The following is an 18,282-nucleotide window of genomic DNA, read 5'->3' on the forward strand; positions in this document are numbered from 1 at the left end:
AGTCTCTACATTACCATTTCAAATATTAACGGTTATTAATGGCAACCAGGATTCCTTGGAGAAGTAAGTAACTTCAGACAGAGCAGGAAGCATTACACACACACACACACACACACACACACACACACACACCCCATTAGGATAATTTGTTGTGCCAGATCACAAAAGAAGCTATAAAACAAAACTTAGATGGAAATAGTGTGTAAAGGACTCAGGAATCAACTCAAAGGTGTTTCCACTGGCAATTTTAAATTTTGAAATGATAATGACAGGTTTAAACAGAAATATGGTAATGATTGCTATAGATGGAAAAAAAATCAAATGTCAAAGATTGCTTGAATTTATAATTTTATGTGAAAAATTATGGTCACAATGAAAGATTATCAGAGACAAAACTGATTAGCCTGAAAATTCAGAAAGTTTAGTAAAAATCAAACATTTATTCTGCCTTCTGTTTGTGAATTTCATTTCAAAGAATTTGAAGAGTTCACAAACGAAGTTTTGGGGGGACAATCCCACCCAGTAAATGCAGAAAGAATGATAGGACTAGAAAACTTCCATTTTCCAAACCTTAATAATATAATGGAGCTAGGCAGGAAGCATCAATTGATTTTAAAACCATTAGGGGAAATTCTGATGAGGAAACTTCTATTACAAGGACCAGGCTGATGGCATCTGAATCCATGAAATAATCTTAGTTATGTAACACATGGGGCAACTCAGGATTATTTACCACACTGGGAGATAAAATATTGGCAACAAAACCGCATCATGAAGGTTTCTTTGACCAAAAACAAACAGAGAGAACCTGAATATAATCAATCCTCTATATGGACTATCAGTTAACAGGAAATTTAGGGAGTAGGGGAACAGTTAAACAATACTCTGAGGAAGCAATCACGGTAATATAGAATGTAAGGCTTTAAGAAAAACAAATGACTATTTTCTTTGACAAATCATGGCATGAATAAAACAGAGAGGAAGTGTGAAAAAAAGTATAAAAAATAAAGATGATCAGTTTCACAACTGAATATAATTTAGAAATCCATATAAAAGGCATACATTTTAAAATCTCCATATATACAGAAATTAAAGATAACTATTCATTGCTAGGATATTTTAGCTAAAAATATCAGCTATTTAGAAATAAATGATAGTGAAATTATTGTGTACCAAAAGGTCTGGGAAGTCAGTAAATCAAGAGACCAATTTAAAATGATAGGAGCAGGGGCGCCTGGGTGGCTCAGTCGGTTAAGCATCCGACTTCGGCTAAGGTTATGATCTCACGGTCCCTGAGTTCGAGCCCCGTGTCGGGCTCTGTGCTGACAGCTCAGAGCCTGGACCCCGTTTCAGATTCTGTGTCTCCCTCTCTCTCTGCCCCTCCCCTGTTCATGCTCTCTCTCTGTCTCAAAAATAAATAAACGTTAAAAAAAAAGATTTAAAATGATAGGAGCAGATTAAGTACAATAAAGTAAATCACTTGTCCTTACAATTCAAATCAAGTAAAAGGAAGGAGGTAATAAATACAAGAATGAGTTAGATTATGATGGTTATGATAAGTAAACAGTAGGGAGAATTCACAAAGCAACAGGTTGGTTCTTTTGAAAGGCTGACAAAACAAACAAACACTTGGCAAAATTTGTAAAAGAAAAAACGTTAGAAGGCACAGATAAATATTTTTAGGCATTATAAGGGGACACATATAGAGATATAGAAATGAAATAGTTTAGAAAGTTAAAAGAAAACTGATAATTTTAGTGCAAACAAATTTGAAAGTGTTGACGTTTTGTTAAGAGAAATGTTTAGGGTAAGGCAGCTTATTCCAAGCTTGAATATTTTTAAAACCATGAAAAATATTATTCTTTTTTAAATTTTTAATGTTTATTTATTTGAGAGAAAGAGAGAGAGAGGAGGAGGAGGGGCAGAGAGAGGGAGATAGAGGATCCAAAGCAGGTTCTACCCTCACAGCAGGGATGCGGGGCTCCAGCTCATGAAATGAACCGTGAGATCAGGACCTGAGCCGAAATCGGTAGTCGGCTGCTTAACCACCTGAGCCACCCAGGCGCCCCGAAAATATTATTTTTTAAAACTCTTTCCATAAAGAGAAGCAGAGGACTTCAGGAAGATTTCTTTGAAAATTTCATGGTTATATTTTTCAATTTTATACAAGCCGTTTTGGAAAATAGAAAAAGCATTTCTAAATACATTTCATAGGCTAGCTTAACATTGGCAAGGATAAAATTGCTATTAAAGACAGAGATAGTTTAATACTACATTGAATAAGCTTGATTTCACATTTCTGCCTCTTTATAACTATATAAAATATTATGGATCTGAAAAATACAATTGATACATAAAGCAAATCTACAATACAAATGATTAGCACAATAAGGTTAGTTAACAAATCCAGCAGGTCACATAATTACCATTTTATTGTTGTGGTGAGAACATTTCACTCTCTGTGATTTAAATATTTAATAATAAAATCTTAAAACAAACTTGACTAAATGCTAAGCTTTGTTAATTATGATTGGTGCGTATTACTTTACACAAGCATTTAAAAACTAAATTAAAAAATTTAATTAAATTAAAAAAAATTTAAAATGATTTTTTTCATGACGTTTTATCGTAATTTTCCGCGAAAACGCTGTTCAATCCATGGCTTCATGCCTGTCACAAAACACAAAAATGGCAAGTGCACTTGGAATGAAAACCAAAATTATAATGGGTGCACAAAGGTCCACACCTCTGGATTTAGCCTCTGCTTCTCTCTCCTCCCCTTCTTAAGCTCCTTGTCTTCTTCATCATTCTGCTCTTATCAAAATGGATTTTTTTTTGGTAACTTTTTTCGGTTTGTGTATAGTAGACACACGATGTTACGTTCGCTTTGGGTATGGAAGCAGCCTAAATGTCCACCAATAGACGGATAAGGAAGACATGGTAGATATATATGGACATATACGATGGAATATCACACAGCCCTAAAAAAGGATGAGATTGTGCCATTTGTTGACAACATGGAAGGACCTGGAGAATATTCTGGTAAGTGAAATAAGTCAGGCTGAGAAAGACAAATACTATTGGATTTCACTCATATGTGGAATCTAAAACAGACGAATGAATGAACAAATAAAACGCAGAACCAGACCTATCAATACAAAGTGGCTTCCTTTAGAGTCACAGACTCTTCCAAATGCTGCTCACTTGCACGTTATTATTCCATTTGCCAAGAGTTCTGTCATCCTACTGGTTTGCCGAGAAACATCTTGGTCGCTCCACGGGTGTCACACTCAAACGCCATTTTTGCCTTGAAGCCGAGAAAGTCCGCTTCAAACTCAATTCTTCATTTTCTGTATTTTGCAGCAGTCAGCGCAGTACTAGGGGGAGTAATTCAATTTCTACCAAAATGTGCTGTATTAAAATGGTAGTGGCATTTTGAAATTTTGAGGGTGTATCTGTTGACCTTTCAACCCTTATTTTGAAAATGTTTCAATATAGTAAATTTCACGAACCCTCATATACACTTCACCCAGTTTAGATTTACTTGATTTTCAAAATTTCTAAAAGCCTTCTTAGTGTAAATTTTTGTGTACATTTAATAAACTCATAGTTTGAAATTTAGTTCAACCCTGGGTTCATCAACAGTTTATTAAATGTAAAAATGAATCTGTTCGTTACCCAAAATTTTGCAAAAATTAAACAAAACATTCTTATAGAAGATAAGTTTTTTAACTTATTGGCCTTTATTCCCCTGCAAGGTTATTTTTGTGTCAGGTCATAGATGGAAAAATAATACAATAATTATTGGTGGAATTTTCTGCTGGAACTTTTTTCCACAGCACATTTGGCAAAAGGCTTCTGTGTGTTTGAATCTTTTATATTTTATACATCATCAGCTTTTACACAATCCTCTGCATGCAGATGTATGTGTTTGGAGTTAAACAGTTTTCTGTATAAGCTTTAAAATTTGACCCATAAACTGCACAGGTTCCATTCTGCATGTCAACCATGGTTAGTCTAGATTAGAGAGAAAGACAAATTATATTCATCACTTACTTTATGAATACATAAATATAAAAAATGCAATACAGTTTATTTAAAAATAAGTATTAAAGTAATATCATTTCAGGATGTTTTAGGACCATGCTTGGTATCTCTTAGTTAAAAGATGTGCAGAATATAGCCAACTCGGTTATAAAAGTAGAAGTTTCATTCTAGTATAGGTCCCTATTTTGTCTACATTGGAAATTTGTCATTTTAGGAAGTCTAGGCTCTCTTGGTATATGTACCTGAGCGAAATGAAAGGTTTTTGAAAAAGTTTTGTGTTTATATTTATTTTAAAAAGTTTTGTTTTTATTTTGAAAGAGAGACAGTGGGGAGGGGCAGAGAGCGGGGAAGACAGAGAATCCCAAGCAGGCTCCATGCTGTCAGCACGAAGCCTAATGCAGGACTGGATCGCGCAAAAACATGAGATCGTGACTTGAGCTGCGATCAAGAGTCTAGCACTTAACTGAATGAGCCACCCAGGAGCCCTGAAATGAAAATTTTTAAATGTTTTTTTAAACAAGTAAATGAGAAATGCAGTTAGAATTCAATGAGGTCAGCAGATGTCATGTTTTATGCAAAAATAAACAATCTTCTTTAGATATGTGCAACTTTACCTGGTAAGGAAATAAAAATAAATTGTAAAATTCTTTATATTTTATGTGTGTATATATACATACATATATAATATTATATCATATATAACATACATATGTATTATATATACATATATGTGTATATGTTTAGGTGTATATAAATATATATATGTTTTTATAACATAAACTTAAACATATATATGTGCATGTGTGTGTGTGTAGGCATTCCATCTGGAGATAGTTCTATCTGTGTGTCTATTTTGCCTTAGAATCTGGTGATTGTTTTCTGCTAGGAACAGGTGAGAAATAGAAGGTTGAGCAAAGAGTGATGATGAATTGATGTGAATCAGAACAATAAAAAAAAAGAAAGACTGTGGTCTGATAGTATGTATTTAAAAGGACAAGAGGAGATGGGGAGCCTGGGCGTCTCAGCCAGTTAAGTGACTGACTTTGGCTCAGGTCATGATCTCAAGGTTCATAGGTTCGAGGCCCGCATCGGGCTCTGTGCTGACAGCTCAGAGCCTGGAGCCTGCTTCAGATTCTATGACTCCCTGTCTCTCTACCCCTCCCCAGGCTCACATTCTGTCTCTCTCTTTCAAAAACAAACATTAAAAATTTTTGAAAAAAATAAAAAAAGGACAAGAGAAGAAACTCAGCCTATATAGAAACCACTACCTACTATAAGAGAAAAAACAATTAAGAAATTTTTAGTAACTGCTCTTAGTTGGTCTCAATCTTTGCACATTAGACTTTCACTTTTAAATCGGACTTTGTTTTTCTATTCCTTTCAGCTTCTGTGTCTGTTTTCCCATACCATTCACATCACTTGTCCACCACAGCATAACTCTGGATTTTACTTGTTTAAAACCATATCTCTGACTGAAGTGTGAAAGTCTTGATAGAGTTCTGTGCTATTCATCCCTGTAGTTATCTCTGTATGGTTTCTGGAAATTGAGTAATGCTCAACAAATACTTATCACATGCACAAAACGAAACTTAATATGCTAGCTGTTTTGCTTTGGCTTCCAAAACAAACATTTGCACTTGCAGAGTGCAAGTGCACTCTGTGCAAGTGCACTTATTAGTATTTCCAGAGAATAAACTTTTTTTTTGCCAAAAATAAAATCCAGCCATACAGAAATGAGATCACCCCAGATCAATTCTAAGATAAACTGGGACATCCAAATTCTAAATATATAATGAATAGTCCCTGACAATGAATATAAGGGGACATTTGAAAGAAAAAGATGACAGTAAGAGGTCATTCATTGATCACTGCCAACTAAGCGTTAAAGAAGCAAAGTAAACTTCAAAATCAGTGAGAAGAGATTCTTTAAAGTCATTTAATGATAATTCTGGCTGTAGCGTAAGAAAGGGATTTATTTGACTCTCTACCACAATTACTCGTTTTAAAGCTTAAGTGAATTATTATACATTCTAAGATTCTGTTCCTTACCCACAAAATTAGGTTAAAAATGACCTCTGTTGGATGCTTTTTAAGAGTCTTCAATGAGAAGATACATATAAAGTGCTTAAAACTGTCTGCCAGAAAGAACCGAATTAACCTGACATTAGCAAGGATGTTGTTGTGATGTTTTTGTTACTTACTCCAGAATTAGAGGTTCAAATAAGTAAAGTATACTTGAAGTAACGAATTAAAAACTTTTAGAGTCCAAAGAACTTCTGTTTCCTCTGTGATATCACGAGACTTAAGGGCAGCAGACCTGACAAACCACTTCGGTTTTATTTCTGAGATTTGTGCTAACATGGTGAAATTACTAAGCCAGGTATCCTAAGTGATAGATGTGACCTTTTAAGAGAGCTACCCTAGCATTCATCCAAAAGAGTAAGCCTGTATTCATAAACTCTGTGAGCGCTAGGATGTTGTCACGTGGTCCCGCTATGCCCAGTTGAGCTGTATAATCAAGTGGTTAAAAGAGCAGGCTATAGAAACGGAATACATAGGATACTGGAGAGTCCACAAAGAGCCAGACGGCTGGAGTTCACAGGACATAGAACTTGAGATGAGAGAGGTGAACAAATAAAGAGATCTGAGGATATGCAGAAGATCTCACTTGCGTATTTAAGAGTATTGATTAATGCATGTGTGTAAGAAAACTTTCCTAGTGCTTGCACAGGGTCTAAAATCATGCCTGTCTTCACCAGCCATATTGCAAAACTTCAAATTTCAAAAGGCTTTGGGTAGATTACTTAAAAGTGTCTTTGCTTGGTAGTGGGGCATAATTCATTGTAGACTGAGCATTCTAGTAATGCTTAAAAGCAAGGCCAAACCAGACCAAGCTGTTTCCAAGTAGCTTATTTGTGTCCTGGGAAAAAAAAAAAAGAGCTCATGAATAATTTTAGAGACAAAAAATATGTAGCACTAAACAAGGGTGAAATTCACAGTGTATGAAATTAAATAGAAAAGTAACTGTAAGCGAAGACACAAAATAATGTGACCATAAGGAGGAGAAAAATCCATCGATTAAAATTGACCCAGAACAAACACAGATGTTAGAATGAACAGACAAGGATATTGTGATAGGCTTTTGGTTTTTTGGTTTTTGGTTTGTTTAATGTTTATTCATTTTTGAAAGATGGAGAGAGACGGAGCACGAGCAGGGGAGGGGCAGAGAAAGAGGGAGGCACAGAATCTGAAGCAAGTTCCAGGCTCTGAGCTGACAGCAGAGAGCCCAACGCGAGGCTTGAACTACAAACAGTGAGATCATGACCTGAGCTGACGTCGGACGATCAACCGACTGAGCCTCGCGGGCGCCCCAGATATCATGACAGTTTTGATGACTGAATTCCATATATTCAAAAAAGTTAAAGAAATACATGGAAGATTCATGAAATAGCAGCCAGATCAAACTTCCGAAACGAAAAGGTCAGTGTCTGAGATGAACTATACACTTGAAAGGGTAGTGAAAATTAGATATTGCAGGAAAAAAGATTAAAAAAATTGAATTCGGGACAATAGAGAATATCCACAATGAAACACAAAAAAACAAGTGAAAAGAACACCAGTTCATCACAATTCTAACTTGCTTAATGGATCTGTAATTGTCCTGCGTCTGGGGAAGAGAAAAGAGAAATGAAGAAGGGGAAACAGTTGAAGAAATAATGGTAGTTAAATTTTCTAATTGTGCTTGAAAATTATAAACTCACAGATCCGAGAGCCTCAACAAAACACGAGCACAAGAAATATGAAAAAACTAATCCAAGGCATATTACGGACAAATTCCTCAAATCCTGTTATAAAGAAAAATCATTAAAGCAGTCAGAAGGAGGGAAAATGATGTATTATGGGCTGACTAAATGGATTAAAAGCAAGATACAATAATATGCTGCCTGCAAGAGACGTACTTTAGCTTTGAGGACACACATAGGCCAAAAGTGAACAGATGGAGAGTCATATTCCATGCAAATGATAACCAAAACTGAGCAGGTGTGGCTATAGTTATGGCAGACAAAATAGACTTTAAGTCAAAATCAGTCACACAAGACAAAGGAGGTCACTACGTTGTAGCAAAGGGGTCAATTAATCAAGGGGATAAAACAAGTTTAAATAACGGACCGTAACAAGTGTCGCCCATAATGCAGAGCAACTGGAACTCTCACACCCTGCTAGTGGGAGGGTAAAATGGCACAGTCATTTTGGGTAGTAGTTTGGCAGTTTCTTAAAAGGTCAAAGACATACCTATTATCCAACCATTCCACTCCTAGATATTTATGTAAGAGAAAAGAAAGCCTATGGTCATACAGAGACTTGTACACAAATATTCATAGCAAGTAGCTTTATTGTTCATGGTCAACAACTGGAAGTTACCCAAATATCCATCAGCAGGCGAAAGGATAGACAAATTGAACTACACCCATAAATAAGATACCTCTCAAGAATAAAAAGAAATTAGTTCTTAAAACATGCTTTGAGGTGGCTGGATCTCAAAATAATTATGCCGAGTGAAAAAGCCAGACATAACAGCAGTGCCTCCATTGATACTAAGTTCTATAAATTGCAGACTAATCTATAGTGACAGAAAGCAGACTAGTTGCCTGGGGACGGAAAGAGGTAGGTAGAAAGGGGGAGAAAGGAGGCGCGTCTGGGTGGCTCAGTCAGTTAAGCGTCCAACTCTTTTTTTTTTTTTTTTTTTTTAAATTTTTTTTTTTCAACGTTTATTTATTTTTGGGACAGAGAGAGACAGAGCATGAACGGGGGAGGGGCAGAGAGAGAGGGAGACACAGAATCGGAAACAGGCTCCAGGCTCTGAGCCGTCAGCCCAGAGCCCGACACGGGGCTCGAACTCCCGGACCGCGAGATCGTGACCTGGCTGAAGTCGGACGCTCAACCGACTGCGCCACCCAGGCGCCCCAAGCGTCCAACTCTTGATTTGGGCTCAGGTCATGATCTCATGGTTCGTGAGATGGAGAGCCAGTCCGAGCTCTCCACTGACAGCACATAGCCTGCTTCGGATTCTCTCCCTCCTTCTTTCTCTGTCTCTGCTCTGTTTACGTGTGTGCTCTCTCTCTCTTACAATAAATACACATTAAAAAAAAGAAAGGAGGGGCGCCTGGGTGGCGCAGTCGGTTAAGCGTCCGACTTCAGCCAGGTCACGATCTCGCGGTCCGTGAGTTCGAGCCCCGCGTCAGGCTCTGGGCTGATGGCTCGGAGCCTGGAGCCTGTTTCCGATTCTGTGTCTCCCTCTCTCTGTGCCCCTCCCCCGTTCATGCTCTGTCTCTCTCTGTCCCAAAAATAAAATAAACGTTGAAAAAAAAATTTAAAAAAATAAATAAATAAATAAAAAAGAAAGGAGTAGGAAGGAAAGATTACAAGGGTGCAAAGGAAAGTTTGGCAGGTGATAAATGTTGATTATCTTGATGTTATTAACGGTTTTGTGGATGTATACATTTCTCAGAATTTATCAAATTGCACATTTCAAATATATGCAGTTTCTTGAATGTAATTGTATCTCAACAATTCAGGTAAAACTTGAAAGAATGAATATATGTGATACTTAACCTCTCTGCTTTAGTCTCCTTATCTGTAAACAGGGTGTAGTATTAGACTTACCTTGCACTGCACTTGGCACATTGCAATTAATGTTACTCATTGTTGTGGTATTGGCTGCTCGGCTCCACAATATCCTAAATTTAGGCCCTCAGAGCTTTCTGCTGAATCTATTAGAATATGGGAGCATCCTGGGATTGTGTGAGGTAACGTGATCGTTGAGAGACCACAGGGCTAGTTTAGGGACAAACCCCCGAAGAGACACCGATTGGTATAAACTTACTGGTCGGGTAAGAGAATGCTGCCATCTTCCCATTGCCATGATCCATTTGGTGGCGTTTGTATTAGTCCCATCCAATGATAAGACTTCACCAATTTTAGGAAATCCTGGTTGAAACCACAAATAGAACCAGTGCTAAGACTTTTAGTTAATTCAAGGCCATAATCATGTAATCATTTTCTTCCTCACACTCAGGGAAATGGATTCTGTCCTCTAGCCTAATTCTGACTTAAACAACACCATACCTCATACCTACAAAATGCTTTCTTATTTTTAATGCAGAAAGACTTAGGGTAGACATATCTGGGTTAGCGCCCCACTTATGTTTCAGGTAATAGTCCAGTGATTAGGAGTAAATAGAGGAAGGGAAATTAAAATAAATACTCAACCTGGTGTTCTCTGCTGTATATCTTCAAGAGACTGGAATTTTGAGACACACAAGACGCTTGGCTTTGGTACCAGCTTTTGCTTTCATTAAAAAATTGGTAGCAGGTATTTCTATAACATATCCAGTTTTTAGGACATGGGCCACAATAACTTTCTAGAAAGGGAAAATATATTATTAATTCTGTACAGGTCTGCGCATTATAGCAGATTCTGTCTAGACAAATTAAATACCTTTTATTCCAACTCTAACATTTCAGATGAACCAATCTGATCATCTCCAATGACATGGCCCCACACATTTGTATATATACACAGATGCCAAAGACTAAGTATTTTCTGCTTTTTAGGAGCACTCCTTCATTGTTAAAAGATGAACAAATAAAATAAAAATGTTGGAACGCTACGGATTACGGACAAGAATTCATCATTTTCTTATACACGCTCTTGTTAACACTGTGGGATACATGCCTATACCCAATTATACAGAGATACATGTAATTTGTGCTTCAAAATATTAGAAGACTTTCACTTACCTTGTAAAGGAAGTGGAGCTTCTTGGTGGAATAATGCTATTAAAATAATCATTGAGAGGATTAAGAGGTACGAACTTCCAGTTGTAAAATAAGTATGTTATAAAGATGACAAGTACAGCACAGGGAGGATAGTCAATAATATTGTAATGACCTTGTATAGTGACAGATGGTGATTATGCTCTCCGCAGTGGGCATTGAGTAATGTATACAAGTGTCGAATCACTACCTTGTACATCTAAAACCTTGTATGTAAGACATATTTCAATAACAAAAAACGATAATTAGTAAAAGGGTTTGTGTTGTTAGTAACTTACGGTTCTAGCAAAAGTAGTTGACAAATTTCTAGACAGATAGCAAAAATATAAGGACATGTCCAGTATTATTAGTTTTTGTTGCTGTGCATCTGAATGCTAATCAAAGTAATGCATTGCAACCATTAGGTCAAGAACTCTCTATGTAGGCCAATGGGCACATGAAAAGATGCTCAACCTCAGTCCTCATTAGGGAAATACAAATCAAAACCACACTGAGATACCACCTCACGCTGGTCAGAGTGGCTAAAATGAACAAATCAGGAGACTATAGATGCTGGTGAGGACGTGGAGAAATGGGAACCCTCTTGCAATGTTGGTGGGAATGCAAACTGGTGCAGCCGCTCTGGAAAACAGTGTGGAGGTTCCTCAAAAAATTAAAAATAGATCTACCCTATGACCCAGCAATAGCACTGCTAGGAGTTTACCCAAGGGAGACAGGAGTACTGATGCGTAGGGGCACTTGTACCCCAATGTTTATAGCAGCACTTTCAACAATAGCCAAATTATGGAAAGAGCCTAAGTGTCCATCAACTGATGAATGGATAAAGAAGTTGTGGTTTATATATACAATGGAATACTACTTGGCAATGAGAAAGAATGAAATCTGGCCTTTTGTAGCAACGTGGATGGAACTGGAGAGTGTTACGCTAAGTGAAATAAGCCATACAGAGAAAGACAGATACCATATGGTTTCACTTTTAATGTGGATCCTGAGAAACTTAACAGAAGACCATGGGGGAGGGGAAAGAAAAGAGAGAGAGAGAGAGAGAGAGAGAGAGCCAAAGCATAAGAGACTCTTAAAAACTGAGAATAAATTGAGGGTTGATGTTGGGGTGGGAGGGAGGGGAAAGTGGGTGATGGGCATTGAGGAGGACACCTGTTGGGATAAGCACTGGGTGTTGTATGGAAACCAATTTGACAATAAATTTTCATATTAGAAAAAAAGAATGCTCTATCTACTTCTCTACTGTCACTTACAATGTATGATTATGGCACCGCATATCATTACCATAATAATGAAGTGGATCCCCAGAGCTATAGCAATGGAATGGACTAGGAAAAATGGAGATGCTGTAAGAAACAAAAGAAAACAAACAAGCAAACAAACAAACAAAAAAAGAGTGAGAAAGATGAGAAAATAAGGATTAAACATTTTTGGTATGCTCATGTTTAATATAAACATTAGATTTTTTTTAATAGGAGGGGTGGTATCAGTACTTTTACTCTAATTATTTTTCCCAGAATAAGTAACATAGGTACTTTGCAAATGATTAAAAAAAGAGAGACTATAGAAATGCATACATATTCCCTCCTGCTTCTCCACAAAAGTCCCCCAGTTTCGTCCTTAGTATAAATCATGGTTATAATTTTTAAACTTTTTCATGTAGATACAATAACAAATACAGACAGTTCCCTTCAATCCCTTTTTAAAAACACACCTTTAAGAAACTGCGCAAAATATCCCGTGAGTTTTTTTCACTTAAGGAAATATCTTGGAGATTATTCCACGTCATGTCTTGTACAGTTGTCAAATTTTTATACATAGCTTCTTGCATTGTCTTTCATTGGTATATGGACAAAAATCTCCTGACAGTCTTTAATTTTTTTCCCAATGTGTATTTAAATTGTTTCTTAGTTTTGCTATTAGATATCACAAGATGAATACATTTTTACATAATTGCACATCTTTTTGAGTTCCTCTCTGGGAGAAGTCCCCCATATGATTTCACTCATATGTGGAATTTAAGAAACAAAATAAATGAACATAGAGGGGAAAAAAGAAACACACCAAGAATCAGACTCTTAACTACAGAGAATAAACTGATAGTTACCAGAGGGGAGATGGGTGAGGACGTGCTAAATAGGTAATGGGGATTAAGGAACACACTTGTGATGAGCACTGAATATTACATGGAAGTGATGAATCCCTAAATTCCAAACCGGAAACTAATATTACACTCTATGTTAATTAACTGGAATTTAGATGAAAACTTGAAAAGAAACTCAAGAAACTACAGTCTCAATTGTCATTATTATGTTAATGATAATCTCATCATTTGCAGAGCATGAAAAAAATCCCAAACTGAACAGTTTCTGCTTAACTGTATTATATATTCCAATAGTACAGTAGAGTGAATTTCATTTCTCCTTTCCTCCTGAAGGTAAAATAAACTGAATGTTTGCCACTGATCTAATCATACGGATTCCACAATTCCCCTCAACATACCGAGAGCAGACAAATAGATGTGATGTGGAACTTACGGTTTTCTCTATATTTGCTTGTGTTTAATACACGCCTTCTCTTTGGTCGTGTGGAAATACCATGATATACCAGCTCAGAGTTGGAATTACGGACTGCGTCCATGGCTAGACGAAAACAATTCAGGCCAATAGGAGTCATAGCCTTTCTGCCACTTGGGTCACACATTTTCACAACTTCACTTGCCATTCTATTCATGTCCCTTTTCAATAACATCAAGTTACTTTTGTTTTATACTACTTCATGATTATGATTTTTGTACTTTTAAGATGATTAAAATTAGATTTATTCTATGGCAAAATCTCTCCAGCAAGATCTTCCATTCTATTAAAATAAGTCAATTCTTAATGTGCAATGAAATGAAACATTATAACAATGACAGTGTAGGAGTGCCTGGGAGTCAGTTAAGTGCCCGACTCTTGGTTTTGGCTCAGATAATGATCTCACATTTCGTTAGGGGCACAGAGCCAGCTTGGGATTGTCTCTCGCTTTCTTCCCACCCTTCCCCACTCACTTACACGTGCACTCTCTCTCTCTCTCAAAATAAATACATAAATTAAAAAAATTAAAATAAAATAAAGACAGACAGGGACCTAATAATAATAAGAAAGACAGGGACCTAAAGTGTATAATAAGAAAGACAGGGACCTAAAGAGTTAGATATCTGTTTAACTCATGGAGCCACATTTGCTAAGTTAACAACTTGAAAGAAAGAAAGAAAGAAAGAAAGAAAGAAAGAGGGAGGAAGGAAGGAAGGAAGGAAGGAAGGAAGGAAGGAAGGAAGAAGAAATGATAAGAAAAAAGAGAAAAGGAAAGAACAAAGGACATCAGTACAATTAGTTATGGGTATTTTAAAAAGTGAAATTAAGTAATATGCATTTAGTATCAATAATGTTCATCATGTAGTAAACACTAAATGCCTAGTTTTTGTTTAAAGTGAGGGATATACAATGAATAAAATAATAAGGCATAACATTTTAAGGTAAAGAAACATAAAAGAATCTTGTCCCTGAACAAAACAAGTAAAAAATCATTTTGCTCTCTTTCTGAGATAGCAATCATTACCTTTTACAAATGGAATGTTAATACTAATTATCTTTTATACTTAAAATTATACTGAAGCATTTTTTTTACATACCATATGTAATTTAATTATCAAACATGTGAAGAGGGTAGGTATTATTTTGTGGATGAAGAAATTGAATGTTACAGGTGGCCAAAATCATATTGCTTATTTAATATAATGCTAGAAATAGAAATCTACTAAGGTCAATATAACGTGTTTTATATCTCTACTCGATAGAAAAAGGAAACTTAAGTGCGTAGAAGCTGTGGATTGCCCTCAGATCTCAAAGCTAGAGACTGATGAAAGTCTGTGGAACATTCTTCCAGCTCTCAATCATTATGCTGTCACTATTTCAGGCTGCCTCAGATTGTGAAAGATTTTACTTTAGGTAGTTAATAAAAAAAAAAAGGAGGAAAAAATCTTTCAAGTTTTTGAAAACTTTATTTAAAATATAACATGAACATAATATGAAATGGACATAAGTGAATCAGAGTAATTTGCTTTCTTCTTTTTAGTGTTCATTTATTTATTTTGAGAGACAGAACATGAGGAGGGGAGAGGTAGAGAGAGACAGGCAGAGACAGAATCCCAACCAGGCTCTGCACAGTCAACATAGAGACTGATGTGGGGTTGAATTCAAGAACTGTGAAATCATGCCCGGAACCAAAACCAAGAGTCAGCCGCTTAACTGAATGAGCCACCCAGGCACCCCTGGAGTAATTTGCTTTCTTATGCCTTGTGTGCTTGTATCAAATTCTAGGTATCTTAACAATTACAGAGGGGCACCTGGGTGGCTCAGTCAGTCAAGCGACCCACTCCGGCTCAGGGCGTGGTCTTGCGGTTCATGAGTTCGAGCCGCACGTCCAGCTCTGTGCTGATAGCCCAGAGCCTGGAGCCTGCTTCAGATTCTGTGTCTCCTTCTCTCTCTACACCTCCATTGTTCGTGCTCTATTTATTTCAAAAATAAACATTAAAAAAATTATTAAAAAATTATATACAAGTCAGGGTGCCTGGGTGATTAAGTCGGTTAAATCTCTGGCTCTTGACTTCAGCTCATGTCATGATCTCATGGTTTGTGGGTTTGAGGCCCATGTCAGGCTCTGCGCTGACAGTACAGAGTCTGCTTGGGATTCTCTCTCTCCTTCTCTCTCTCTCTGTCCCTGGTATACTCTCTCACTCTCTCTCATAATAAATAAATAAACTTAAAAAAAATTATACACAAACCAAACTGCACATTTAAGTGGTAAGTACATACCCATGCTGTGACAAGCCCACCGATCTCGGACCAGATTCATTGTATAATTATGACTGTTTCTTTACGCCAGTGGTGATCAAAAAAACTTCGTTTTACAAAGGAATCCTGAATAAAATAAAATTGGGCATTTTTTCTTGATTTCTTTCCTTAAGGTGAGATGACATATCTTCATTAGGAAAATGAGAACATGACAGTATTTTTACCGTTCATATATATAAAGGGAAAAAATGAAAATAAGAGTTCATACAAAGCCAGGTAAATAAACCAAGTAAAATTAATTTTTTAAACTTCTCTTGGTTACAAAATAATAAATAATTATTTCAAAAAAATAACGGGCGTTTTAATTCATCTACATTAAGATATGTAATCAGAAATATTTTTTATCACTGATATCGAATGACAACACACATAATTTTCTTTTTTTTAAATTTTTTTTAAAGTTTATTTATTTTTGACAGAGACAGAGTGCGAGCATGAGCTGAGGAGGTGCAGAGAGAGAGAGGGAGACACAGAATCCGAAGCAGGCTCCGGGCTCCAAGCTGTCAGCACAGAGCCTGACACGGGGCTTGAACTCACGAACTGTGAGATCATGACCTGGCTGAAGTCGGACGCTTAACTGACTGAGCCACCCAGGTGCCCCAACACACATAATTTTCTATCTATAGTTATTTTATGTTGTTAATTCAACATGAATTCAACTTCTGTCCATATCATCACCACCACCATCATCATCACCTATAAGTTGTCATCACCATCATTAGCAAAAATAATCTCATATTTATATAGTAACATCTTATCATGTCCAGAAGAACTCTCAGGAAAAAAATGGCTATTTAATAACTATATATCATGCTTAGGTTAAAAAAAAAGCCATTTCATATTTGATCACGGTAGTTGGAAGTAACAACATGTTTTTCATTTTGCAAATAAAGCTGTGTATCACAGAAGGTTAAGTGCCTGGCACCAGCCCAGAAAACTCAGGTGTGAGAATTCAAGTTCAAATTCCATTCTTTAATCCCAAAAGTAGATTCATTCTTGGAGTTTTGTTTGATGATACCACTCCATCAAACACTCCATGTTTCTTTATAGCAACACCATAACTTACTCTTCAGTAAGTTTATCCTATCTATTCATCATTGAATACAGGAAAAAAGAGTATATACCTCAGAAGTAAGAAGCATTCTTTACCCTCCACAATTCTATTCAAACAGCTAAAAAGCAGTTATAATTCCCTTATTGTGTAAATCATTTTGGAAACTTTCTTGAGTTTGAAATCTCAAGAATTTCTCATTTCTGGACTAATAGTTGTCAGAAACAAAAACACACACAGAAACACACCTGATCCAAGAAGGAAGATCTTGATTCTTGTGGATAAAAGCCTCCTAGACAACTGAAAAATTGAGACATGTCCTGGGTTACCGATTTAGAATGAAAACTAGAGATGTCACCTTTGATCCCTGAGGGAGATATGATAGATGTTATTTTAATCTCACCTTGTGAAAAAACACAAAATAACCACAGTATTTCCGCCTTATCACAGCACAGAAAATTCTGCTAACAGATGAAATAAATGTGAGGTGTGAACACGATTTTATGACTTAAAATGATTAATCCAGTGACAAGAAGTTTCCCAGAGTTAAGAGAGTTATGATGGGATTACATAATCTCTTTCTGAATTAAAAGTGAAAAATTGTTCTAAAATATGGCCGTAAGTACGGTGTGAAAACAAATAAGAAAATTAAATTAACTTCTTAATCATCCTGTGTGCATGCTGTTATAAATTTGAATGGAACCAAGTATGCGATATATTTCATGTAAATTGGAACTATAGAAAGATATCTTTCATATATATATGTATAAGTATATGCACACACATAAATGCATACATGTGAATAGACATATATGTGTACATACATAACCTTTTAATTATAAAAATATAAAGTGTTTACAAAATAAAAATTCTATGATGAACCATCATATGTCTAGCTCAAACATTATCAATTTGTAGCCAATATGATTTCATTTATGATATACGTGGTATCTCAGATCCATTTCTGTTCCTATTAAATAAGTCCCTTTCTCTATTTTCCTTAAACGTCACTCATTATATTACTGTCTATTATTCAGAACAATAGCACCAAATCGTATGCCAAAAAAGCAACAATCAACTAATGTCTTAGTATTCTGGTTTTTAGCTACTCATAATTTTTGTTACATTAAGAAATGATAAAAGGAGGGCGCCTGGGTGGCGCAGTCGGTTAAGCGTCCGACTTCAGCCAGGTCACGATCTCGCGGTCCGTGAGTTCGAGCCCCGAGTCGGGCTCTGGGCTGATGGCTCAGAGCCTGGAGCCTGTTTCCGATTCTGTGTCTCCCTCTCTCTCTGCCCCTCCCCCGTTCATGCTCTGTCTCTCTCTGTCCCAAAAATTAAAAAAAAAAAAAAAAAAAAGAAATGATAAAAGGAACTGTCACAGCCAAAAGGAGCTTAAAGAGACGTAATGACTAAATGTAATATGGTATCCTGGCTGGGCTAATGAAACAG

General features: G+C 36.4%; 1 protein-coding gene across 3 annotated transcripts; it reads right to left on the bottom strand.

Annotated features, from left to right (window-relative positions):
- Positions 1 to 2,130: 2,130 nt before the first annotated feature.
- KLRK1 (killer cell lectin like receptor K1) lies at positions 2,131 to 17,162 on the bottom strand. Of its 3 annotated transcripts, XM_047067169.1 has the most exons (8): positions 17,082 to 17,162; positions 15,744 to 15,848; positions 13,425 to 13,529; positions 12,141 to 12,233; positions 10,849 to 10,884; positions 10,318 to 10,469; positions 9,932 to 10,035; positions 2,131 to 4,017 (listed from the first exon to the last, which is right to left on the bottom strand). In XM_047067169.1, exons 2-8 carry the CDS (start codon positions 15,781 to 15,783, stop codon positions 3,900 to 3,902), a joined length of 648 nt encoding a protein of 215 aa, XP_046923125.1. In that variant the 5' UTR covers positions 15,784 to 15,848; positions 17,082 to 17,162; the 3' UTR covers positions 2,131 to 3,899. The 3 variants fall into 3 exon arrangements, with proteins under 3 accessions (XP_046923125.1, XP_046923126.1, XP_046923127.1); XM_047067170.1 differs by lacking the exon at positions 12,141 to 12,233; XM_047067171.1 differs by lacking the exons at positions 10,849 to 10,884; positions 12,141 to 12,233.
- Between the last annotated feature and the right edge of the window lie 1,120 nt (positions 17,163 to 18,282).

Source organism: Lynx rufus, unplaced genomic scaffold (assembly GCF_022079265.1).
Source record: "Lynx rufus isolate CCGP_SWC_20201006 ecotype Redwood Valley unplaced genomic scaffold, mLynRuf1.p SCAF_7, whole genome shotgun sequence".
Taxonomy (NCBI): Eukaryota; Metazoa; Chordata; class Mammalia; order Carnivora; family Felidae; genus Lynx; species Lynx rufus.

Excerpts from the sequence above, each read along its gene's own strand:
- KLRK1 (XM_047067169.1), bottom strand. The coding sequence starts at position 15,783 with ATGAATCTGGTCCGAGATCGGTGGGCTTGTCACAGCATGG. Across the intron at positions 10,470-10,848 it reads AGCTCCACTTCCTTTACAAG|AAAGTTATTGTGGCCCATGT; the intron begins GTAAGTGAAAGT and ends TTCCCTTTCTAG. Across the intron at positions 10,036-10,317 it reads TATACAGCAGAGAACACCAG|GATTTCCTAAAATTGGTGAA; the intron begins GTTGAGTATTTA and ends GGTTTCAACCAG.